We start from the raw sequence: 27,817 nt of genomic DNA, 5'->3' as shown, positions 1-27,817 counted from the left end.
GCCCACCAGCTCCAGCCCAAAGAACAACAAGAGTTGTTGAAGCAGTAGTTGGAAAAATGCGACAGTCTGATGTCTAAAGCTCACCTTCCCCATTACTGCGTGTGTATAGTTGCTGTGGGGAACATACTGAAGAGAGCATAAACCAGGCTGCAGCCTTTGTATTCTGGTCCCAGCAAGGAATCAATTTATTATTCTTTTTTTTAGTAGAAGTTGGTGGAGAATTCAGTGAGCCGTCATGAGGGAAATAAGGTTGTTTTAAATTCAACTATGAAGTTGAAGAAATCACTGCATTGACTTTGCCTGCCTGTTTTGAGCCTCGTCAGTGCAGGATCCCTACCTAAGCTTGTGTACCAACACTGAGTTAAATATTTATCTGTCAAGACTTGCCAACATATTGTTGGATCTCATACAATGTTTTATTCAAATTTGTCCATAAAGACCAATATGCAGCTGCTCTATTTTAGGTTTCCATAGGTACCATGTACTAATATTGAACGTTCATGTCTTCAACACAGCAAGGCACAAGTCCATGTGTAAACCAAAATGGTTGAAGTTTTGAAAGATATTGAAGTTGAATAAAATTACTTAAATGTAAATTACCTTATTAACTTCATATTAAAATTACATTAACTGAAGTTGAATGAAATTCAGCTTTAGATTTCAAAACTTCGATTCTTGTCACATATATAAGGTTAGCATGTAAAATTACCTTAATTTTAACCTCTGAGGACTTGTAAAACACAGATGAACTTTTATTTTATTATTTTAAAATCAAACACCTAAATTAGAATTGACAGAAAAAGTCCAACCTGGCTCCTATTTAATATCAGATCAGAAAGGACATGCAGACATTCTCCACAACCTGCTAATCAGGAAACAAACGTTATGCATGTTTTCAGAAAGTTATTTTGCCTGTATATTCCTAAATGTGTCTGCTAAATCATAATTATGGAACAGGATAATATTAAAAAAAAAAAAAAAGCCAAACCAAACCACACCACACATCTTCCAAGATAAGGAGCAAATTGTAACAGAGTTGGCTTTACTCTTCTTATGGTGTTTCTGCTAAAGAAAATTAACCACAGGGAGCGATAAGTTGAAGGGAGAAACAAACCAGTCTAAGGTCACATCAAAAAAACCCTCTCATTGACTCACTATGCTGTGCAAGAAGGATCTTCAACATACTTCTCTTACATTATAATCATTGTAGGAACCACAATAGCAGAATCAAAAAAAAAAAAGTCACCCTATAGTAGTTTGCTGCTAAATTAAATTCTTGGCACTGAATTCTTTGATCATTTCTTGTACCCAGATGGATCTGTATTTCATCATGGTACGTAACATATAAGCAAAATAAGAGCTTATTCTGTAGAAGACATTATTGTATTTTGATTATTCGTTCCACTTATTCAGAGCAGAAAGATCTTGTTTTCTTTCTACACCATGCTGAGGAGGCTATGAAGAGTGCGGGAACAGGAGGAGAATCTGAGTGTACAAGGTTCTAGTGCCACTCAAGCTGCTGCTTCATGTGCTGGTGCCTCAAGGCCCTGTAGAAGGCAGCAGCTAAGGCAGACACTGTCCTTTAGATCACCTGCAGACAAATCGGCCAAAGAGCATGCTGCCAACTGCACGGCACCGATAAAAGCACAGTTTAAGTGACCATTTGAAAAGGGAAAACTTCAGACAATATTTGAGGCTCTTGATATATTTCTTCTATTTTTGAGGTTCTTGATATATTTCTAAATTTGATTGCTGTACTAACAGACAAATGCAAGTCACTCTGCTCAGTTATCACAAAGATTTTTAATGAAGCCGGACAATCAAACCGTCATGACATTCTAACTGCTCTAATCTTGCCTATAATCTATTAAATTATCTTACAATATCAGACATGCATTAACTATTACCTTCAACATAAAAAATTCATTTTCTACACAAATTCAATGTTACGTAAAAGAAAAAGCAGCCTCATTATCAATAGAAACATTCCAAAGCCAACATTAAAAAAACTGGTGGCTTGATTGTGTCAGTCTACTGCCTTTGGCCTGGTGCTTGCAGTAGCCACTATGCTAACAGGGTAGGCAGGCAGCATTACTTAAGCATACATGAGGGCCGACAATCCTGAAGAACAACCTCAGTTTGTGTAGCCCTTTTCCCTGTTACTCCATAAACATATGGCAGACATGGTTATTTCCAATGCAAGACAAAAAGCATTAAACTGAAAGCCCCTAAATGAACTAGAACTTAAAAAAAATAAAAATAAAAATCAGGTTAGATGTGACTAAGAGGCATTGCTCCTGACCTTTACCTGCTAATAAGAAGACCAGTAAGTCAGGCTTAATATCAGAAAAAAAAGTCACATTATACAATTGAAGGTTTATTACTTGAAGGTATTAACTATACCCAAATGCTTATAACCAAACCATATCCCTGTCCAATCATATCCTAATGTTTAGGTCCAGCACAGTCTATCAAATTACATTAAGAATTAGATTGGCCCCCTGCTGTTTTAAACACAGGGAATATTTTTAGGTTACCAATGAAAGAGCTTTGGAAAACCAACCTATACTGCAATGCCTGTGGCAAAGCCAATGCATTGAGAAATCAGCCCCTTTGCTGCAACAATGCAGCACAGCAGCTGGCTGAAGCAGCCTGTGCAGCAAGAGCACTGTGAGCTGGCAGACACCTACCATTAGACACATTCTCCTCAGAGACCTTCATATTTTCTTAACCACACTTTTTAGTTCCTTATTTTCTGCGTTAGCTTTTGAAGGTGTTTTTTATTCTCCAGGAACTTTTAGGTAATATTCGTGTAGACTGCCATTACATCCCAAATGGTTAAACGGTGATCCAGTGCTCTTTGTAAAAATAATACTTTTAAAAAAAAAATTAAATCCTTTTTTTCCTCCTACAGTAGTTTCTGTCTATGGCAAACCACCTATAACCTTTTGAACAAAAACAACAGAAAAACCCAAAAGGATATCAGACCTCTTTATTTTACATAACACTAAAGTGTCTCAATTGCCCTGCAAGGTCAAGGTTACAGTCTCTCAAATTGACTTTCAATTTGCTAAAATATTTTAACTCAACATATTTTCTAAAAAAAACCCACGTTTTCCACAACAGAATTAAAAAACAACCAACCAAAACCAACACCCAACCAACCCACGCTAACAGGAACCTACACTACAGTTAAGGAACCACGCTACAGTTAAGGACCACGCTCCCCAAATAATTAATTACATAATCATAATTTAAACAGCAGATCATTCAATGGTGTAACATTCACATATAGAAAAAAAGATAGGGGAAGAAGGCAGTATACATTCCACACAAAAACATAGATTATTTGCTTCTATTTACTTGAATATATAGCATTCAAGAGCTTATGGTAAAAATGGACATTGTTCTTCATTAGTACAGGATTACCTGATTTTATTCTGTGGCTTGTTAGCAGTTGCTGTAAAGCAGTTCAGAAGTTTTCATTTAAAGTTTAACATGCTTACCAGCTAGCAGAATTCTCCTGTCTTCTCTCAATGTAGGCCCACACACCAAGAAAAATAAAATAAAATAAAAAACCCACTTAGGATAAAGAGTCTTTTCAGCACCATGCAGTCAGCTTGCAGTCCTCTCTCCTTACTTCCAGTTACTAAATAGCTTCTGCTTTTCTAACCCCTTGTGTACCATACCTGGAAAAAACACTTATCAGAAGGCTGATTCTGCTTCTATACACTGAGCCAGTGTAAACATTGTATTTTAACTTCAAACAGCCTGCCCTTCTACATGTAAAAAAAAAAAAAAAAAAACCAAAAAAAAACCACCCAAACTGTACTACTTCAGATACCTCAGCTCTGGGTATTTCAGTTTCCAGCTCTGCTAGCCTTACCCACATTTAGTATTGCCTATCATCTCACTGACTATAATAAGCATGCAGTCCTTGTCAATCTTAGCAAGAATGACATATTCTCACTTTTCATATTTAAAAAACATTTTTCTTTCCTGAAACTGAAGCTAACATTTGACAGCAAACACCTACTTTGTAGTGTGAGGGAGGAAAAGTACTTAGATGCTAATTCCTCCATTTCCATCCCGAACTATAGATTCAGGGTGGTACGAGGGCACAAAGGCAGCCCAAATATTAGTGACATCAAGGACTAACTCAGAATGAACATACAGGAAGTAGAGGCAGGAGTGGGGTTTTTTCTTCTGATATGTACTTTTGTACTAGGAAACATTGCAGAGTAGTGCACTGTAGAAAACAGAAGACTACTAAATACATGCACTCCCATAGTCTTCACAAAGCACAAGTTATCTGCTGCTTAGTTCTCTAATCTCCTTCACTGGGATGAAAGAAAGGAAATGGTGAAAGATTTACTTTTTTTTTTTTTTTTTTTTTTTTTTTTTTTTAAGATCGCAGTGGTGTAAGCAATAGCACTCTACACAACAGGGCAGCAGGGAGAATTAGATTCTTTTTTTCTTGCAGCAAACTCTTTCCAAAATGGCACTCTATTAGAGAATTTCTGTAACTTTTTCCTGATCTGTAGAATATCTCTCAAGCACCTCCAGGCAAAAGGAAACAATCGGAAAGCCTGGCCAGCGCAAGGGCACTTAGAACACTTACTGGGCCTGAACAATGTAACTCGAGTTGTCATTTGCAGCACTGTATAGTCACTTCTCTGCCAAGTGAGGGTTTGGATTCTGTAACTTCACCATATTTGAGTATTCATTACACCATGCCTAGACACATTAACTAGAAGAGATATGTTAAACTGCTGTGCCCCAGAGCTGTTCCCCATGCAGATACTCCAGCACCATTACCAACTCAGTCTTCCAGACACTGGCCATTTTTCTGTGTCAGCTTTAAAACCACTTTCCTTTTTGAAAGGACTACGTCAATATTCTCTCAGCAAACCACAGTGAAAGCCATGAATCTTAGAGAATAAGAGTCTGAATTATCTGTATCAACGAAGTTTTAGAAGACTGTGAAAGCTTCCTGATGTCTCATATGAGAAGACCACGGTCCTGCTCACAGGTGCCAATACTGCTTCAAATACTATTTCAGATGAACGCTGAACAGGTATGCCTTGACCCCAGTACAACAGAAGCAATCAATAAGGGCTTGGCAAATGCCTTTAAACATCGTTGTTTAACCCTGTGGGGAAAAAAGTAATCTGACAATTTGAGATGCATGGGACATCCCTAGAAACACTCTTCAGTTTTCTAAATTATGTAAATATTTAAATTAGCAAATCATAAGACATGCACAGTAAAACTACTTAATCTTTCTTTTTTTCCCCCCCTTTTGCATTTTTAACCTAGCAACCTTCTATCTCAACATTTTCTGTAAGTTACATGAAACACAAAGAACAATTAAGATTACCTTTAGTCAGGATCCAGTCCTGCACACGTGCTGAATAGCATTTAGGGAATAATAAAGAGGACACAATACAGTGGTAAGATACACATGTTAGGTACCACATTCCAACATCCCAATATTACTCAGATTTTAAAATGGTAAGCTTACTTTTCTGGTGCAGCTCAACTGCATTTGTTGAAAACAATCCCCCCCAAAAAAACAATATAAAACTAGTTAACTACACAGTTGGTACTGGCCACATGAGAAAAGCAAAGATTATACTGTTAACTTTTAACAGTTGTTAAAACCAGGAAGTAATAATTCTCCACAATTAGAAGGAACATACACTTGTTCATTTAAGGTCTGTCAAAATCCTTGGAAGAGGTAATTCATGAGGGTTTTGAGGTTTCTTGAAATTCCTTATTAATACATACAATGTTAATATTGTTCTTATTTCTACGAACAAAAAGATCTTTTAACAGATCCAGTGCACAAGCAGTCCTTATACAGAAAATAAATAAGATAAGCACTTAAAGGGGCAATTCTCCACACTGAAGTTGAACACCAAGGGCAGCCCACAGCAATACTAGCCAGGTCCCTTGCTGGCTATACACAACAGCTCGGAGGGACTTTTTTCTCCCCCTTTGACTGCATGTCAGGAACATCACTTTGAAGATACCCTCTATGCTTGATACGGGACAGGGAAAGGATGTAAGGAAGCTTATAAATAGCTTATGTGCACAACCAACCACTTGTGTTTTGACTTGCTTACACCCTTCCATTCAACCTAACCACAAAAGCCACTGCAGAGCGCTACAGCAATTACCTCTTGCTACCCGACCTAGCTTGGCAGTCTTTAAACAGCATGTTAACAGCCAGCTCAGGCTTTAGCGTCGCTTCATTTGAAAGCCTGACGAACATATTTGTCCACTGGATCAAATACAGATTAATAAATTATAAAGAACACTGTTTACTGCCTTATCATGCATAACTCAAGAGTGTGAAGGTAATTACAAAGCAACAGCTGCGTCAGATTACCAGAACTTGATGAAAGTCAACTTAAACTTAACAACCACTCTATTTTCTAAAATGGACAATTATTTTTAGTAGTAAAGAGATGCAACATGCTTTCAAATTTAAAATGCATCTTTATAAAATTCACATGTCTATATTTAGAATTAATATAAGTCAAAACACAAATGCTGAATAATCTTATACACTGATAGCAATTCTCATTTTATTGTATATACTACAAAAATCAGGTGTTTTGTAAAGCCTCCCCTAGAATCACATTTTCACATGAGAATGTCCAAGCTTATTTTTTAAAGACACAAAAGCCCTCTCTTTTTAAGAATTAAGATGTTATAGGCTTTCAAAGGGCAAATAAAAAGGATCCCCAAGAACTCTTGAAAACCATCCTCAGGTGTCTGTCATCCTGCATAACTTTCTTGAATTCTATAGCACTGCTAACCCATAGGAGACTAGTTGAAGTCTAGTCCTTGAAGAGGATTCTACCTTCACAGACGAAATGTAACTTCTTAATGATGAGAGTTAGCGTCAGACTGAATGAAAAGGAATGTACAGTATGCTTGTATTAAGACAGGGACATTTCGGCAAGAGTCAACTGAAGAAAAGGCTAACTATAATTGCATAAAAATGAAAAAGGTTTCAATTCTATCAAAAATAATTTCATTTTTTCCTATGGCAGTGACTTTGTTTTGATTCTTAAATCACAAGTTCTGAAGATGAATGTAATCAGCCATAAGTTTAATTTCCTAACTCAATGAGTGATGTTAATACAAGTAACGTTATATTAATATTCAATTAGGAAACTGAATTATCACAGACAAGATAGTGAATGGTGACAAGTGAGAGCAATAGGAAAAACATTCTGATTACTCACTGCAAGAAGTTGTCGTCAAGCCCTCAAAACATTTAAAAAGAAATTTACCTTCAAGTATTATTTGCTTTAAGACTTTTACAATTCAGGTGACTTAGAGCATTTTTTTCAAGTCTGCTGTAGACCCTAACTTCAATTTTTTGATTTAAAATACGTGTTTCATGGTGGAAGAGAGCCTAGGAGTCTGAAACAGCTAAGCAACTGCTGAATGCCTCAGCCTAGTAGGAGCATAAAGGCTACCAATATAACCCTTAGGTAAATAAACAAAAAGTTGCCCTACCCCAGTGTACTAGCTGGAGCTTAAAGACTAGACAATCCACACAAGGAACAGCGACTGGTCGGGTCAGGATCCTCAGCCAGAACCCGTGGCAGGGACCTCTACACTCCCTCCCTCCCTCTTCTACCTCCAGAAGCCACCGGGTATGGGCATGAGGATCTGCTCTCAAGTTTCCCAGATTGAGGCCTCTCGTGTTTTACAGAAACATACCAAAGACGCGGTTCGAAGCTTCTCTATTGACTTTTGCTTCAAGTGCTACGAAGTCCCCAAAGAGATCACACAGAAGCCCCATCAAGGATCTGGCTAGTCCAGAGAAAGCATGCAGCATTAAACCAGGGCTAGGACAGCCACCCGCAGCGGGGCCACCGGCAGACCTGGTACCACAGCACTAGTGCTCCGGGGCAGCTCAGGTCCCGCAGGTTTCAAGTAGGCAAGAGCCGGACAGAGTAACAACATAATTACACGGCTACAAGGCTGGGTGCCGTTACAGTAGCTGCAAGTCCCTACCGTAAGGGTTTGATCACAACTGCACCAACGGAACCAAAAACCTAGCACAGAAATATTACATGCTCAACTTATAAAAAGCCAAATCTTTGAAAAGGCCAGAAGAAATCCAGCCACTGAATCAGAATTATTTTTAATCATTGGTCACCATTTTCTCTCCCCAATCCTCATCTACGTTTGGGCACACTAGCATCTATTTGAGAGGGAGGGCAAGTGCCTGCAGTTGCTCATGAGGGGAAGGCTAGACCTGCAAGTCAACTGCATTATCACCTCTGCTGCAAGACATTTGTTCAAAAGTCAGAAATAAATCACAGGATTTCACATCTTACATTACAGTTCCACTATGTTTTTCCTTCTTTACAGTCTATTTAACTTATTTTACATTAACATCTGTGACACACTTTGCACTAATACTTAGTAATTAACACTATTTCATTGCTCTGCCATACCTTATACTCGGTGTCTCTTGCCAAATTTGTCAATTTTAATCCATTTTATGCTCCATTTTACTGAATTTCACTGTGATCAAAGGTGTCAAATTGCTCTGAAACTCATTAAAAATACATTTCTTTACATGTCTGGCTTTGTAGACTACTGTAGCAATTTAATTTTTGTCCTTTTCTGCTTTTACTCATTTCTCCGTATCTTCTGACACTGCCTTACTGCTGTGTATTTATACTCTGGGACCACATCTCTGATTTTTTACTTGGTTCATCAAGATTTCAACAAAGTCCTATCCTTCCTTCCCCACATTAATTTCAAAAGTCCTTTCTTCTGCTAAAGCCATGTCTGTTAAAATGCCACTTCCAAGTCAGTCAGTTGAAGAAACCATTAAAAATTCCTCTTTCAGTTTCTGCCTTTTACTTGCTTGGGTTATTGACAGAACCACTGCTCTGGGGATACCCTCTCAAAACAGAATTCTCTCTCCACTTGTCAGAAGCACAGGAGTTTGTTGATAACTGTTGTTATCGAGCTGTCAACAGCTATGTATTTGATTAAAACATTTCGACCATCAAGAGCTGGAGGCAAAGTTTATTCATTTAACATGATGGAAGGGATCACTCTGATCATCTAAGTGTAACTATTCATCCTGGATCGCCTTATATTCAGGAGAGGTATTACATACAGTATCCCATACTGGAACAGAAAGCCAATTTTTCCCCTTATAGAAAAAGGAGTTTCAGCTACAAGATTTTCAGTCAGTAATTCAATTCAAATATTGAATTCACAATAATGTTTTGAAGAAAATCTACCCAGTATTAACAGAACTAGAGGGAAAAGCCCACAAGCATCTTATTTTAAAACTTGCTTGCTTCATATTTTTCCTTTCCCTCTGATAAATTCTTCATCCTGGGAAGATAATTTGTCTTATACAGCAAATGCATAACACCACTTTAAGACATAACACTGCAAAACACAGCAGTTGAAGTGCTTTATCACAGATCACACTGTACCCAAGACATACTGACAAACATCATCAAATACTGCCCAGTTATGTATGGGATTTTGACTGAAATGCTGGGAGATGAGATAGGCCCTCACCACAAGTTAAGAAGTGGGTGAAAAGTCTGACAACTGCAGTTTTAAGCAGCATAGGTATTGACAGACAAGGGACAAAATAACAGCCAAGGGTAAACCATAACTTTTTTTTTTTCTTTAGGAACAGCTTCCTTTCTTAATATTTGTTTTGCTGATCGCCCAACAGTAATACATTCCTCGAGCAAACTCTCCTTTCCCAATTCAGAAGTCTCCCAATCATATTTTTTAATTTATCTGCAAAAGCAACCTGCCTCTGATTTTGTACATGTTTTGTGTATGCAAACTATTACTTTCCCAATTTCCTCTATGCCTAAAAGCATTTCAGGAATGGCATCTACCAGCACCTCCACAGTTTTGCCCTCTCAGGGTATGTTCTAAAGAAGTCTCTCCAGCAAGCAGCAGACTTCCCTTATTTTCAGCAAATCCATGTGAAGTTGTAACTCTTCTTTCAAACCCTTTGTATATTGTCACTAGCAAGTCAAGCAGTGAATATAAATTCTAATTTATTTAAGGAAATAATGATCCTGATCACCAGGAAGTCAGTATTACAAGACCAACAACAATTACTGGGTAAAGTAGACATTGTTAGGCAAGGGCTAATAGACACAGCAAGCCAACCCAAGACGCGCATGTAAGTGACTTCAGTCCTGGATAGTCTGTGAACCAAACAGTACACTCTTACTGGCTTTAAAGGGATTATTTTGATCCTAAATATTTAGAGGAGAAGCAGAGGAAGAAAGGAGTAAGAAAACAGTAAAATTATATTCAGGAAGCTAAGTTTCATTTCTTGGCACTTTCACACAACACATTTGCTTCAGTAGGAGGCACACGGGATTAATTTGTCCCACAGAAACAGGAAGCTCTCTAATAACAGACAGGAAAATGTATTTTCATGGAAGTTCTGCATAAAGCAATTTTTTACACCTTGCTTTCCCTCATTTTTGAAGGCAGAGGAATATTTAGAAGTGGTTTCTTACATACTCACCTTCCTCTCTCATTTTTAAGTATTAGCTGTCCTCAGTCTCAACTTCAGAAAATTTTCAAAACCCCTGCATTCAGCAGGAAGGCACGTAAGGCAACTACTTCTCTTTTGCAGTGGTCTCTAATGCATCTACAGATTCCAATCACTGCTTAGATTAGCCCTAATGATCATATAGGTTTTCCCTGCACGCACTGTATAGCAATCAGGTTTTCAATCACTGCAGACCAGTCAACAAAATGCAGTGGGTAACACAAAGCCAGGAGCAAGAAGAAAAATAGTCCAAAAGTTCACTACTTTATTTTCACAAATGAAACAAAAACAACGATGAAAAACCATCAGGCAGGGCATAGTTGTCATTCTAGCTTTTAAAGAATCAACCCCTGAACAATAAAGACATCTTTCATAGACTAGAGCAGCACGTTATTGGAGTCTCATTTAGTTATCTCCCACTGCAAGATGGAAACCCAAAAGACTACTGAAGTTTTGTTAACATAATCCCATAAAATCATATCCATTTAACAGGCAGAGACAACAGTAGAGGCAGGGAGCTATATTTTTTTCCTGTCAGTGTTTGCAGACACCTTGCTGCAGTGAATGCTGTCCTGAATGCAAATTACCTCAGCTCCCCAACAGGCATACTGCAATGTCCGAGACTGCCAATATACGGTACCATGCCAGCAGATATATATTTTGGAAAAAGGGAACAGAAGAAAACAATCTGGAAAGGGTGTAAATTTGCACTTAAGTGAACAAAGCCAAGGAACTAGTGCAAGATTTGAATAGCACAAAAATTAACCTAGTCTGTGTGCAGCAAGGACAGAGGTGACTGTACTGATGGCAGGAAGAAGCTATTTCTTGCTGTGGAAGCGAGTTACGGTGTCCTTGTCTTCTGAGCTACGCTTTCATAGCTAAATCAATTTGACTAAGCAGACATACAGCTTTCTAGGATAGCTTAATCCCATGCAGGATCAAAGCAGTGCCATGCTCACACCTTGCAGAGCTCTTGGCTTGTGAAGGGTGCTGAACAAGCAAGCAGTAGCCTCCACCTGCTTCTTGGCAGATAGCTAATTTTGAGTTAACATGCCTACATGCATTTGAAGTAAAGATTTGTTCAAGTTAGTATCAACTCTGAATTCTAATTTAGCAGAAAAAAAGACAGCATATCCTCATTAGTTATTCCCTTCAAAAACATATTATTAATCATTCTACTCCACTGAACGCTTTTCTCTAAACCGTCTCCAGATATCAGCATTGACATTTTCCAGCCATTTCAAAGTATCTCTGAAGATTCAAGTACTCTTTTGTCCAAACCTTTAAATTAATGTCAACTGCTAATAGGAAATAATTTTTACTTTGTCCTGTGGGTAGTTAAACACAATAAGCTTTTTTCAAACTCAATGTTAACAAAAATTGCAATTTTGCACTTGAAAATGAACTCGAATGACTTGGATCACAGTTTCTTGAAGAGCAGAAAAAATTTTCTGTCAGAAGCCTGACACTTAGATTGCAATGTACAAAGGACTGATGCTGTGATCAAAACCTGAAGTAGTCCGTTTCAGAATTAGAAATGTTTTCAAACAACACCAAGAATGGAAACACTTCTACCTCCCAGCATAGAAAACCTTCAACATTCCCTTCTTCATCAGGCCAATGTCAAAGGCTGTCAGGAAACTCTTGAGTATACAGGAGTTATAATAGGCCTCATTATAGAAGCCTCAAGAAGTCTTTCCACTTCTTAACGCACAATTTACTAGTCTGAGGCAAGTTTCGATATGCCTGCCATATACATAATCCAGATTTTTTTCTAATGCATTTATAAGCAAATATATCTTATGTAATACAACCAGTTTCTCCAATTGCTTTCCAGACACAGATCCAAGACAACTGACAGAGTCCTGTCCCCAGGCAGCAACGTAAGTAACTGGCATATTTCACAACACTTGGCAGAGACAGGGATTGGAGGTGTGTGGGCTACACTAACTCCTCCTTTCCCCTAAGGTTTTCAAGCAGGTCAAAGACATATGCCTGCATTAGAAAACCCCTTTAAAATCCAGTTAGCATTTTGTAAGCCAGAAAAGTGTAATCACCTGCCTTTTTTTTTGTTAATAGAAGAAAGAACACACCCAGTTTCATGTTGCACCTGGGGATTAAAGTTTATACTTGCAAAATCAAAGCAGCCTGATCAACTTTTCTCAGTGACAGAAGCAAGCACAGTTGCATTCTGACTACAAAGAACAGAGAGGGAGGCTACGAAGCTATCCTGGGATTATAGGTGCTGGAGCACACACTGCAGGGGCTTCTGCCAACAGGAAGAGCAGATAGGGAGTCAAAATCCTACTAAAAGACAAGAAATTGTTTGTATACACAAGGTTTCTTCACCTCATTTTCCAGGAGAAACAGATTATGAATGAAAAAGGGAGGATTTACATATCTACACGAGAAAAGCCTAAAATCAAGTCTCCCTTTTATTTCCCACATCTTTGGGATTCATTTCCTCACCTTAATTCTGTGAGTTTTTTTCATATTGCAGTCATATTTAGCTATCATGTTGCAAGAAAGTACTACAAAGTTGGGTACTGCAGCGCAGGGAGATTTGATAAGCAGCACATTGCCCTTCTCATGGCCCTCACAACCTTCCTGCCATCCAAAAGCCACAAGAACACTCACACTGAACAGCTACACATTGCACGTACATTTAGTAAATAGAAGTCACCTGGTGGGTTTTGTGTGTGCACAGACAAAAAAAAGCAACAATAAAAGATTGTAGATGGGTATGAAACTGTTACCCAGGAGCCTAAGGCAACAGTAACTGCAGAAGCCTAACAAAACTAAAGTGGAAAAACACACAGAAAACAGAAAACACACAGTCCCTATTGTAAGCATACCCCTATTAGAGGAGAATTATATCCATTAAGCCTACATACTGCCAACACAGCTACCAACTCCTCTTTCCTGAAGTAAGCATGCAAGTAAAGTCTTGGGAAAAAAAAAATCCCAACACCAATAAAAAATTGCATGTTCATGTACACATCCAAAGTCATTGCACATTAAAGTCAAAATATTGCACATTATGAACAACACCGCGATAGTCAGCTCTTATCTGTGCATACTCATTGTTAAATTAAGCACAGCTCTTGCCCAGGAATTCATGAAAAGACAGTCCCCACTCAAAACATCCCATCCTTGTATTTGTCACGTCCTCATTCCCAACATTATATTAAGCATATGTCAGAGACTTCAAGCTTTATTTCATCCGCTTTGGCCTTCTGCATCCATAAAACCAAGCTGCTGTGACATCACAAGCACGAGCACAGCGGGTCACACCTGCTGTCACATCACAGAGTCAGCAGGTTGAGACATATAAATGGGTGTGTGCGTGAACTTGCTCATGAGCAACAACTTTCTGAGGCTTGGATTTTATGATACCTTATTTTTACAGCATGGCCAAGGTAACACAGGTATCCAGCCTGAGCTGACGGCCCTTTTAATAGTACTGCATTGATGTCGTAGCAGCTGCCTTCTGAAGCGTAACACGTCGAATAAGCCTAACACAGCTCTGCTGCTGAAAGGGGCAAAGCAAGAGGCATCGGGGGAAGGGCGGGGGGGGGAGGCAGGCGTGAGGTACGGGTCTGTCCGAGAAGGGAGACGGCTTTCCTGCCGCCCTGAGAGCTCTTAGAAGGACGTTTCGTGCCGAGATGGGGGCTGAAGCTGTGAGCTGAGCTGCGGCCGCCCCCGGCTCCGAGGGCCCGGCGGGCTCCCCGCGTCCCGTTTGGGACCCCGCCGCAGGACTCAGCCCACACCGCATCCTCACGGCAGACTGACCCGTGCGGGACCTGCCGCCCTCCCCGGGCCTGCCCGCCGGCACCCCCCGGGTCCCGTCGTTCCCCCACCCACCCCGGGCAGCGGGGCGCCCCCGCAGCGCCGCCGTGCCGACAGCCGCGCCCGCGCGGACGGCGGAGCCGGTGGAGAGGCTGGGGCTGAGGGAACCGTCAGGGCCGTTACCTGCGGGCGTCCTCCGGGCGGGGGGCCCCGCGGGGCGGGTGGGCGCTGCTTCATTGGGGGCGGCGACGGCGGGGCTGGATTTCCTGCGGATAGCCGCCCGCCTGAAGTGCGCGCCCTCGGCTCCGCTCATCCTCGGGGCGGGGGGGGGGGGGGAGACGGAGAGAGGCAGAGTGAGGAGCAAGCCGCGGGGTCCTCAGCGCCCCTCCCGCCCCGGGGGCGGCGGGGCCGGCACAGCCCCGAGGGCAGCGCCTCCCTCCTCGCCCGCCTGCACCGCGGTTTGCGGCCCCTCACCTGCCCGCCGCTCCCCGCCCCTTCCCCACCCCCGCCAGCACCTGGCCGGGCGCCTCCTCCCGCCGTCCTGCCCTGCTCTACCTGCCCAGCGGCCGCCGGCCCCGGGCGCAGCCCTCCGCCAGCATGACGAGCCCCAGCCCTCCGCCGCCCGTCCCGGGCCGGGGCTGCGAGGCGACTTCCCCGAGCCGGGCGCCCACGGCCCGAGCTCCCTGCCAGGGCCGAGGCGGGGAAGTGGGTGCTGCGGGCGCCGCACCTGCTCTGCTTCCTCCCGGCCGGCGCTGAGCCTCGCCGGCCCCCGGCCCGGCCCGCTCACGCACAGCCCCACCGCCTTCGCATGCTGCCTCCTCTCACCGTTCACCCCTGAAACGCCTTTCCTGCTAGGGGAGGCACAATGCCTGTAAGATTTATCAGTGTGCGTAAAAGTTGTCCGTAATGCAGTCCCCCTCTTCCAACGAGAGAATTCTCAAAGATGTCTGGGCCCTAATGCTTGAAAGTAAGTTTTGGTGCCAGGGATAGAGCTGCAATACTTGCATCAATAATAATTCCAGCTAAATAGTTCATTCAGTCCAAAGCTGTTGCCTTTCTCTCTCTAAATTTTAATCAACACCAACTAAGAAAGGCAATCAGAACGCTACGCTGCTGTGAGACCTAGGATTAGGTTCATTTATATAGCAGCAGCACCTGCTTAATTAAGACACGATGTTTAGAGGCAGAACATCTCCACCTGTGCCACCATGAGAGTGGGTAGGCAGGCTGTGGTAGGCAGGATGAGAGCTTTTGAATCTGTCAGGGAGCTTGATGTGGTACAGTTAGAGGCAAACCATTTGAGAAGTGGTGCTCTCACTACACGAGGATTTCCTGAGCTTTGGAAACCCTGGGGTTTAGGGCTTTTTTAAAAGACGGCCTCCTGTTTTGTAACGTGCTGCCTCTTTTGCCATCAGCCATACTTGGAGGATTTCCTCACAAAAGAAAGGAGTGCAGTCAGCTACACTGTAGGGGTGTTCTCCCTTTGGTAATGGTCCAACACAACCTTTAGTTGCCAGGAACCCATGAATTGCTGGGGCTTGGAAGAATATTCTGAGGAAGTAGCCCACTGCACTTGCCCTGCTCTTACATCTTTTTTGGCCACTGTCAAAAAATGGGAAGTGGGCAAGAGAGACGTTTCAATTGACCCGTACAGCCACTGCTATGCTCTTACATCCTCAATAATATTTGATGGATTGCTCAGGCAAGCTGCTGACTTCATAACTTAACCTTGTCTCCCAAGGGACGAGAATGCCTTTCGTCAGCATCCACAGTCGTACATGCAACATGGCCACATCTGCATGGGGGAACCACATGACAGGGCATCACCTTCCTCCAGAGCCTTGTGCTACGGTGTGAGGCTCCTGCTGAGTTCTTTCCAGCAGGCTTTCTTGGCATGCAGAGCCCTATGGTACCACACCTCCTCCTGATGTCAGAGGACCACCTGTGTGAAGCATGAGCCATGTCTGACCCATGGCAGACCCAGCAGCAGAGAGACGCCATGGTGGTTCTACCCGTACCGCACATGCAGCAGCAAAGGATCATGAGGCAGAAGTCCAATGAGTGGGTCTTCTGCTTTCAGTGTTAAAGAGCAGGTCAGCAGTGAGCATGGGGGTGGGGGGAATGGGTGCAGCTGGGACATTTGCCACCACGTGCCTAAGATCTCACTCTTTTGGTCTCTTTGGGAAATCATTCTCTTCCAGAAAAGGGTTGACATCTTGCAGCTTCTTCTTTCATTTCCCACTAAAAATGAGGCGGTCAGATCACCTCCTGGGTTTTATTTGTGTGCTTGCAATTGCAAACATTAGGTTTCAGTTTTGCAAACATACAAAAAAGCATGATTTATTTCCTGACTTCAGTCACCTGACCTGGGCTGGGCATATGGAGACGAATATACTTATGTTACGAAGAGCACTAGTACCTGCTGGCTTTATTGCAACGAACTAGAGAGTCTTGTAAACTTTAGCTACCTATGGTGCACGGACATGCACCAAGGATCAATCATTAACTCATTCAGATAAAAATCTTCCAGAACACGGGTGTGCATTTCAATCTCCCTCTGGACTCAAACCAATTCTAATACTGGGTAATCTTCAGAATTACTGATTTAAACAAGGAGAGGGCAAAAGAGGTAGAGAACTGCTCATTAACAATTCTCAAAGCACTTCACCAAGGAGGAAGTATCAGCCTGTCTTGACAGGGCAGGAAAATTAGGTATTATGAAACTACATAATTGTTCAAAGTTGTCCAAGATGTCAATACAGTAGTAAAATACAGAATGTTAGCTCATGGGAATGAAAGTAAGATCAAAAATAGAAGACCTTTCTCTGTTTCTCTTATAGGTGATAACTTAACTGAGGTTAGCCCAGATATTAGCCGTTTGCTCAACTGCCAATCTTTAGCCAGGCATAATTATAACTTGTTACTGAACTTTGTACTTGCCTCTTTAAACACGGAGCTCTGCTCCTGGAAGGAAAACAGCTAAGGAAGCAAGGGCGAACACACACACCCTGCAAATCCCAATCCAATGGTAGAATTATGTTAATTTTGTTTTCTGCGATGTTATCAGTGAGCAGTAACTTATTACAACGTGACTCTGGAAAATAAAGGTCATCTCAGAAAAGAGAATCCTGACAACTCTGTGGCATCGGGAGATTGCTCACAAAAGCTCTTTTGCTTAAGAAAATCCTCCTAAAGCACACCGATGTATTTAAAGCAGCGAAGTGACAGCCTGTGATAGAAGAAATTAACATAGTCAGTAAAGCCATTGGTAATTGTAGAGCATTTGTACACTGCAGTGCAGTATAGGCTGCTCAGAGTAGCTAATTGTCCCTCTTCTTTGCAGTTAGATACGGCACAGACCTGGAGCAGCTGGTTCAAGCTGGCTCTGAGCTGCTGTACACCAGCAATGAGTCCGTTCTGCCTGCTTTAACAGGGTGACAACCGTCCGCCCTTTCTGGCATGCCCTTCCTCCTTTTTTATACACTGCTCTCAATCTCTCTTGTTCTCCATCTTCCAGGAGAGACAGAGAGTCTTTTCACAATGTCAGCAAGAAGAAAAACATTTTTCTAAGTGTAAAAAGTCAATCTGAGATAGATATTATCTTTGGAAACATCACCTTAAATGATTAAAAATTTAGTGTAATAACTGGAGAAGGGATCCAAGAACAGAAAAATAAGCTTCAACATAGACAGTGCTGCCAATACTGCTTAAAATATATGATGATCAGAAAATGACACTGCTTGAATAAAAGCTTTGCCGTGTACCTCCCACCCCAGGTGAATTGCGGAAAGAGTTACATACCCCTCTGTTGTATGGTAACTGAGGTAGCCAGAAAGCCACAGCTAACCCTTTCAACTGTGGGCAATAGCTGGGCTGTCTGGCTCAAGATCTTTCTGTGGGGGTGGTGAGAAACGCAGTGGTGGCGACTTGATTTAATTATAGCTATTGGCATGCAGGAGGAACAACAGGAACTCTGCGGAAGCACGCAGAGGTGCAGAAGGAAAGCAAGGACAGCTGGCAAGGTTTAGCCTCACGAAAAAGTTGAAAGAGCACTTCTGGCATGAAAGGCTTGCAAGCACTCATCTCATGCTGCTGGAGCCCCAAAGCATTCAGGGAAACAGGACTTTATAGGCGATCTTTGTTTAGTTTATGAGAAAACAAATGCTTCACTTTGTATGTAAACCGTTGTTCCTCCAGTAAACCTCTTTGTATTAACCTTTTCATCTCCTAATGGAAACAGCCTTCAGAAGACTTCATTTTGACTAACTCCTCGAGTGAAACTCTTTCTGTTGTTGCCTCTGGTTAAGTTTCTTTCTTTCTGCTGGAGCTTAGCTTTATTTTCTTCTCAGTTACACAATAAATCTGTTCATGGATTCAGTTTATGGCATCTAGCTTTGAGTTCTCTGAGTATAACCTTGTGCTGCACCCCACAGTAAATCTGTGTAGTAACACATTTTTAAAGCATTACTTTACAGGACTGTGAGAAAGAAGATGCATGAACTCAGCACCTAACAAAAATACATGTATAATGTTTCTAAACATTGTGAATATAAGGTTATTTACAGTAGCTTATTTGGAGCTGACTTGGGCAGTACCTTCTCTGAGGTCTGACAGGAAAATGCCATTCTCTGCTAGATATGAAATTCCAAGGAAAAACTAAAATTAAAATGCAGCTTATAACATAGAAAAATCCACACTTAAATACGTAGCTAACCAAGCCAAGTCCTGCCTAAGGTAGGGTACAGTTCATCATACGTTTTGAATCTTCTGTGAACTGTATATGGTATAACCCACAAACCAGTTCTGCCAGCTGGGAAATATAATGAAGAACAAAAACTGATAGAGCAAGAGATAGAGTAGGATACTAATTAGAGAAGAATCTCACTCATCTCAGGCCCTCATGTTCTTCCCAGATGAAAAGTCTCTTCTTGTGTGTCCTGGTTTGGGCTAAACCAGAACTAATTCTGTTTTAGTGCTTTGCCTTTTCGGTTAAGTCTCTTCTAACTAACTGCACTTTCTGAAACAGCAGCGTGTTTTTCCAGACAGTGACTGCTCCCAGCAGTGATAAGGCCTGATGTTTGTAGTTAGTACCAAGGAATGGTGTGCAGAGTGGCCCTTGCTTATACCTGTTCTTATAGCGACCAAGGTCACTGCTAAACCTTGTACTCCGTGTTGGGGTGCCCTAAGTGAAAAGCGTCGCAAGCATGTAAAAAGTCGCACCTGCAGGGAAGAGTGAACTGGGCAGGTGACCCAAAACTGACCAACAGAGTATTCCATCCCATATACGTCATATTCACTATAAAGCTGAGAGATCATGAGGGTCAATCTCTCTTCTTCGATGGCTGACATCTGAGGAGGACTCTGTCTGTCCTTCTATCTTTGATCCCGATACGTGCATCCCTGAATCCAGTGCCTGAGTCCAGCTCCTGCATCCCGTTCCTGTCTGCTACCAAGTTCAGCCTGGGACTGTCCCAGTGTCAGCCCTGCAGCGTGGTGGTGATGTATCGTCATCAGGGTAGGGGGGAGTTGCATTCAGTATTGGTGTTGTATCTATCGGTATGTATTTGTACCTATTGTATATATTTCATTATTTCCTTATCCTTATTCTTAGCTTTTCTTATATTGTTATTGTTTCATTAAAGCTGGTTTAGTTTTCTTTTCAAGCCATAAAGTCTTTCTCCCTTGTTCTCTCTCCTTTTCCCTTTTGGGAGGGGAGAGGGGTTAATAGAGAGCGTCTGTCATTTGTTAGTGGCCGGCCCAGCCTCAACCCGTGACACGGTGGCAGCAGCAGTTAACAATGCACAAAGCAACTGCGGTGCAGGCAACAGAAATACACAGAGTAAGCAACTGAATGAGAGGCAGATACTTAATCTCAGTTAAATCAGCAAGAAAAGAGAATCCAGCAGTCAAAGACACAATGTGACTTTTGGCCTAAGACTGGAGCCTCTGGCTTCTTAGCCTGGAAAGTTGGAGAGGGGCTTATGAAGATGAGAGTGACTCAAGCCTGATGCTTATTCCCTCTGCAGCACCCATTATATGTGTCAGAATAGGGTGGGGATCCTGAATTTGTAGCATTGTGCTGGCTTACACCAAAACATGCACCCAGCCCTTTTGTTACTTACTCCCCATCGAAAAGTCTAGAACTCACCATATCTTAGGAACAGCTTTACTTCCCTGTGAGGAGCTGCAGGGTCAACAGTGTGAATTATGAGTCAAACGTCAGAAGTAACCCATGACAAGCACTCCAAGGGAGATTAGACAAATCCTAGGTATTAACTGCTGGATAAAAAAAAGGATGGGTAGGTAGCCCTCAGAAGAAAATCCATGGCAGTTTCTTTTCACCCAGATCATAAAGTTTCTAATACAGATTTCTATTCTGCTTAACTGCATAAAGGGGAACACTTTTGTGTTTTGTTTCCTTCCTCCTGTTGTCATTTTGGGCTCTATCAAAGATAGTTATGGGGAGTACCCAGCATCAGGTTTTGTCCACTTCCAGCCACTGCAATGATGAATCCTATTTACAGCCCCTACAGCCAGCATTCCTTTCTCTACCACACAGAAGACCACCAGATAAATGCTAATAGGTAGCTCTGCAAGAACAGCACTATGGTAGTCAGAGAAAGGAACATTCCTTCTACATACTGCCTCAATGTTACTTTTGTCTTACCCCCTTTATGCTGCACTGAAGCACTTTGTCTATTGCAAGCAAATTCTTGGAATTTATTGAAGTCGTGTTGAGATAAAGCTATCACACATATTCCTTAGCTTTACTGAAGGATTGCTGCTTAGAGGGAGTAATTGCTACTTAATCAGTTTTGTTAGATAAGTCTTGAAGAATGGCATTCATTTAACAAAGACTGATTGCTTTTAGAAATCAGAATATTCTTCATTATCACCACCACAGGTTAATGAAATATGTTTCCCACTATCCAATTAATGTCTGACATTTAGATGCCATTAGCATCAGTGCTTTAGCTTTGATTTGGATTAACTACAGGTGAAAATAAACTTCCGTAAGGTCATTTTAGTAAAAAGGAGAAAGAAGGAAAGAAAGCTGTGCTTGAGAAAATGTTCAACTCGCCTCCCGTTTCTTCTTCTGCAGTGAAAGCCGACAGCCACTATGAAAAACAGTTCTAAAACCATGGTCTAAGCTCCCTGTTTGAGACATTTTAGTAGGATCTGATTCCTAGGGCAGGAGTGACAACTCTTTTAGGTGTACCCCACATCCAAAATCAATAGTCTCTCTAGCTTTTTGCCAGATCAAGTTAAATTCACTGTTGAAAATTGTTTAAATTAGGCAAAGCTGCTCCTGATGTGGCCAACAAGTTCCTTGTGGTCTGACAGGAAAATATGTGCCAGCGAGATCCTTGGTGCTTTTCCAAGGGGCCATCGGGGAGCTGGTGGTGGGCTGGGCTAATCCGCTGATGTTGGCAGCAGCCAGCTCCTAGGCACCATCTCTTCATGGGCACTGCAGCTTCTCCCTTTTGTCAGGGGGTCCCATGCCTGATTAGGTGATGGAACAGTTGGTAGTGACTCCTGGGGAAAAGATGACAACTTGTGTGGAAGGAGCTGGTGGATGCTATGAGCTATTCCTCTGGCATGTTCCTTACACAGGGTTCACAATCTCCAGGAGGGGCTGCAGCTGGGAGCAGGGGCTCTGTCCTCCTGGAAATGTGTGACCATAAAACGAAGAGCTCTTTGCCATTGCTTTGCATTTATTCCCAATGCCTAGCCTCAGCTCTGCTCTCTTTCGTCAGTGCTATGACATATGGGATCGTACTTTGTTTAAAGAGCTGCATACTGCTGAGGTGCTGTATACATTAAATATTATCCATTGTTTCTCTATGAATGCTTACCTAAACAGTAAAGCAATATGTTTTTGTTCTCTCCTGGACAAATCAACACCTGGAGAGCAATTGGCTGATAAAACATGTTGTGAAAAGAAAGGTGTAACTATTTCTTCCAGCGCTGAAAGAGAATGTACAGGTCTCAATTTAACTTTGTTTCTTTTCCTTACTGTAAAAACCAAGCTGTCAGGTACTTAAGATTGCTTCTAATGAGGCATATGGCACACGCACAGGAGTTTCAGCATGCTTCTCAATAATTTATAGTGACTTAAAACAGAGAGACTTCAAAGCTGTTGCTGCATTTGCAGACTCATCTAAGTTAGCTTCACCCACCCTTGTTTTCCTTCACTCTGTTTCGCATCCCACAGACTCCCTTGGATCTTTCTGGGGTGAAATGTGATTATTTGGAGCAAAGGTTGTGAAAAGGATATAAATGCTGCTCCTGTTCCACTTTAACTCACTCTTGTATCCTGAATTTCAAAAACAGCATTCCATTCATATTTATAATTTTTAAAATGTATTTTTACCTCCAGCGATCTAACATTTCCTAATTTTGGAACTCAGTACTTCAAGCAAGCTCTACAGTATACATCCAAGACTTTATGAACTGCAAATGGCTCTAACTTTACCACACTGAAATGTGCCATGCTTTTATATTCAAGCATAAAGACCACTAAGCAGAAATGCATAGACGAGGGGTCTGAAACTTCAGAAACTCAAGAATCTTAATTTGGGCTCTGTTGCAGATTTATATTCATGATTTTGTCATTAGTCATCAATATAGTCTTTACAGGGATGTAGTGACTTTAAAGGAAATACAAGTTCTCTATCAGAAAAAGAACATCTATATTTTACTGAGCTAACATTGTTGCGGGAAGAAAAATTTTCCCATGTTTAGGCAATGTTTTCATCTTGTGCCTAGTGAGCTGAATTGCCTTTTTGGTTTACAGGCCTGGCAGAGAGTCAGAAGCAGGGCATAGGTCTAAGGAAATTAAAACCAGAAAGTGGATGTTAAACCTGTTATTTATAGTGAGGATCTATTAATACCAAATACTGCAGAAACAGGCAGCGAGCTCTGAACCAACTCAAGCACTCAAGTAACGCAGGTTCTGGAGCAGAGTATGTACCACATGAACTAAATAACTCACCTTGCTGTCAGCAGCTGGCTAGCACATCTAAAACCACTTTGGTATTCCAGTGTGTGCAGGGTGGATGTACATGGAGAGGTGAAGGGTTACATGTAAAGAAACTTGGCTCACTTTATTGAGTGTTGATGTTTTCCCATCACACAGTCTCAATTTGTCTATCTGTAGGTGAGAGATAGCAGTACCCATTTTGCAAAGACGTTTTGGGAATGAATTAATATGCATAGAGTACTCCGAAGATAAAAAGAGCTACTTTGCATTTGGCTTAGATAACAAAAACCTTTGAAAGCAGTGGTGGCTTCACAGAGGCATTTTCTTTTTAAATAATGTAGAACTTTGAGATTGCTGGTATTTGTATGCAGTGCATTTATATAAGTTCTAATTTTACAGTTTGTATGGCTGAAGTTGAGTCACAAGCTGGTCGTGAAAGCGCTCGTCAGTCACATCTTCAAATTGCCTGAGATACTCCATGTTATGCCCACAGTCCTGTCAACCGCTTCGCACAGAGGAATGCCCAACATCCAGATGGAGCCCACTAAAGTCTTTGGTGTTTTGATCCGACACAGGGATCTCTTTAAATCAAATTTCAAAGGAACGAACTGAACGGCAGGTCCATTCATTCAGGTCAAAGCAAGTTTCCCAACCAACTGTGAATGACATAGATCAAACCCCACCAGATCCTAAAGTAATTTCCCTGGTCTAGGGCCTGATGGTAGCTTCCATATAACCACGAAGAACAGCTGCCCCTTCATCTTAGAGCACTAACAAGCTGTGTTGCTATAGAAAGAGCTACCTTGAATGGATCAGCATTGAGCCATCTGAGTTTACAGAGGTCGTCTATCTAACAGAGGTTTCTTAGCGCTATAGCAAAGTCATTTAGTCTTGTATAGGGGGTAGAAGAAGACCTGTGTGCTGTAAAAACAGTAGCTCTTTTTCTCCTGTAATCATAGGCCTTTCGCATCTCTGTGAGGGGAACAAAATATTGGGCCCACATCCTCTGCATTCAGAATTTGATCTTTGAGGGAGCTCAGTACTCATGTAGTGTTCCATATTATATTCGTAACCTGAGTAAAAAGCCTCAGTTTTAATACCATAACCAATATGACAGCATTGGATACCAAAAATCAATTTCCTTGAGAGACGTAATCAACACTTAAAAAGATGATAGCCCTCCCCAGGTAGGGAATCATAAAAATTAATTTAAATGGACACAGCTGTCTCATTATTTATTTCCAAAGTTTCCTGATAACTCACTTAAGGGAGAAGAAAGGGCTTCTTCCCCCCCTCATATGGAGGTTTCTCACAAACAACATTTCCTCAATCATGTATTATTATAACAAGAATTTAAACATTATTTTTTTCTTAAAACCAGCCACCAAACCTAATTCCTGAAGTTCGATACCTCCAATATGATATAAGAGAATTTATAAATAATAATGAATGAAATCTGTGTTTTCTAATATACTGCTCTAGTCGACAAAGAATCATTCTTGCAAAGGTCAATATTTTTTACTGGGTTATTAAGCTTCTGCTGAGTTGTCAACTATAGCATTGAGCCTTATTTTTGTGCAAAGTTAGGACTTTCTTCTTTCATTCAGGCAATCCCTCGAGCCTTCCACTGAGAGGAAAGCAGTTGTGCCTGTGCCTTTAGCATACAGAAATAGATGAGAGCTGGCTTCATTCTAAGTACTTTTTCCCCAGGATGCACATAATCGTTGTTACCAATTTTAGCTCCATTTTCCCCTGTATTTTGTTCTATATATAAAATCTTCTCTTCTATGTTTGTCATTCACAGGCTGCACATCCAGATGTAGATGTCAGGCCTTTTGATATGGCCCTCTTCATAATTAGTGCCTCTGTTCTTATTATTGGTCTCATGAAATCTAGGTTTCAACGTTGTTCAAAACTATGCAGTAATTTTTTGTGCTCTACCTGAGTTGCCAGTGGCCTGTCAGTGTTTTATGGTGTCAAGGGAGTGAAACTATGGCTCCTGCTGCCTTTAGGTATAACTGAGAGTGCTCTGCATTTCTCTAAGTGTAACTGTAGGATTTATCAAGGGAGGTATCCAAAAACAAAGACTTTCAGTAGCAGTCACTGTAAACTTAAGCTTTGGGATCTTTTCTGTTATCTCCTGGCATATTTCTATAGGAAAACCAATAGTTCATTGGCCAGAAATTACCTCCTGGTCCAGAACAATGGAGATATTACACAGACATTTTCTTTGGAAGCAAAAAATGTATTTTTTAAGTTTTGTTTTGGTTTGTTTTTTTTAATCTAGACTATGTCAGTGACCTTACTCATACCATTGTCTCTCAGAGACCTGCAGAGGACCAGCTGAAGGGAGCATACAGAGGAAGGGGAAGGAACCATAAGGGTTAGAAGTATCTCAAATCAACTTTGCTGTGAGAATGTTCACACAAGGGGAAACCCTCCGTGAAACTGCCATCAAAACAAATATGCTGAGGAAGAAATGTCTGCTCTCCCCTTTTTTTATTCTCAGAAACTCTTTCAATTTAAAATTGAAGAGAAGGAACACCCAGTGTAAGAAAATTCTATCCTGAGCAGTCACACTTGTGCTAAAATGATCATGCAACACCATTGCCAAAGGCGCTTCAGTAATGAACATAGATAAGGTGGGAGACCTCCCCCTGCTAGATAAGAAAAAGGAAGAAAAGAGAGAAGTGGGAAGAATTTAGACAAGTAACAGCTCTTGAACTGCATTTCTGCCACCATGCACAAATCCTGTTACTATACAAAGTACCTGGCCAGCCAGCTAAAAACAATGCCAGCCCTCCAACAGTTCCTGTTGAGTCAAACATCACAGCTGGCTTGGAGGTGCAACACTTCCTCCAGGCTTTTCCCTTTTCCTGGCCCATTTCTAAAAGCTGGACATTTGCTACCCCTCAGAGACCCTGCCAGCAGCCAGGTTCAATAGAGGAGCTGCAGCAGCTGCTTCCCTGCCAGGGCTGAGCTCCCAGATCACCACAGGACTGGCTGCTGAGGGGGGATTTTCATAGAAGATCAAGTCCAACCATTAACATAGCACAGCCGAGTCCACCACTAAACCATGTCCCTGAACACCACATCTACACATCTTTTAAATACCTCCAGGGGCGGTGACTCAACCACTTCCCTGGGCAGCCTGTTCCAGTGCTTGTCAACCTTTTCGGTGAAGCATTTTTTCCCACTATTCAATATAAACCTCCCCTGGTGCAACTTGGGGCTGTTTCCTCTCGTCCTATTGCTTGTTACTTGGCAGAAGACGCTGATACCCACTTCACTACAACCTCCTTTCACACAGTTGCAGAGAGCAATAAGGGCCGAGGGCCTCCTTTTCCACAGGCTAAGCAACCCCAGTTCCCTCAGCCGCTCCTTATAAGACACGTGCTCTAGTACCTTCATTTTGACCCCCCTGCTGTCAGGCAAAGGCTCTTCCACAAGCGATAAAAAATGCTTCTTACTTCAAAAAGCAGGTACGGTACACTGTACTGTATACAGCACTCCCAAGACAATTTTATGCTGACTTCAGCTCTTCCTTTGCTTCCTTATCCCCTGAGGGTGGAGATTTGCATCTGATATAGCATTCTTGTACTGAGACTTTGTGCAGATGTTGCAGCATTTCAGAGATTACTCAAATCTGTTGGAAACAGTATATGAGGAATCAGTACTTTAGCATCTGCCTCAATCTCAGAAAACAGAGGAAACATCTTTGCTTTAATTCTGACTCCCTTTTCCTTTAATGTTGATTTCCCGTCTTAATTTCCTGTCTGATACCTTTTAAACTTACAATTATGGTTCTTTAAGAGCTAAATAAATGTAAAAGTATAAGCCCAGCCAATGCACTGCAAACAGACGTAAATACAAGCAGGCGAGACAGCATGGCATTAAATGAACAAAAATGGCCAGTTTATTCACTGGAACAGTTATGCATTACACTGTAATTTTAACTGGAACATAAAGATGTAAGAATCAGTATATTGGCTTCTTTTAATTATTTTCTTCAGCACTAGAGTGTTTTTCCCAACCATTTGACTGCATGATCATATTACACATGTACAAGCACAGACTTTATGAATCCCTCACAAGGCATTAATCTAGGATTGTCTACAAGGACAAGGAAGAGTTAACATGGGAATTACTTCAATTTTAAAAACAAATGATGCATTTTTGGAAACAAGAATTATTTAACTTTTTTGCTTTTAGCATAAAGTAACAACAAGAAGAGTTTCCAATATTCAATCATTAGCAAATGAACATATATACTTTTATATTCTTCACCATCTAGAAACACTCCATCATTTAACCCCAAGAAGGCAGGACAACATAATGTCAATTCAACATAGGAGTAGCTGAGTTATTACAGCAGTAAACATACAGTATACAAATTTGTGTTGTCACAAACTCCACCAATGTTAAAACTCTTTTGAAAGGAACACAGCAATCTGTAT

The 27,817-nt window shown here is 41.5% G+C and overlaps 1 protein-coding gene across 1 annotated transcript in view; it reads right to left on the bottom strand.

Moving 5' to 3' along the window:
• The window catches only part of FGD4 (FYVE, RhoGEF and PH domain containing 4), a 111,276-nt gene extending 96,586 nt beyond the window's left edge, over window positions 1–14,690 (bottom strand). The window contains exon 1 of the mRNA XM_086467616.1: window positions 14,561–14,690. Coding sequence (XP_086323742.1) covers window positions 14,561–14,690 — 130 coding nt within the window. The remainder of the gene's footprint in view (window positions 1–14,560) is intronic.
• Window positions 14,691–27,817: the final 13,127 nt, after the last annotated feature.

Source organism: Leptosomus discolor, chromosome 1, assembly GCF_034619465.1.
Source record: "Leptosomus discolor isolate bLepDis1 chromosome 1, bLepDis1.hap2, whole genome shotgun sequence".
Lineage (NCBI taxonomy): Eukaryota > Metazoa > Chordata > Aves > Leptosomiformes > Leptosomidae > Leptosomus > Leptosomus discolor.
The sequence above is the reverse complement of the archived record's forward strand: the minus strand, read 5'-3'. Positions and strand labels throughout refer to the sequence as shown.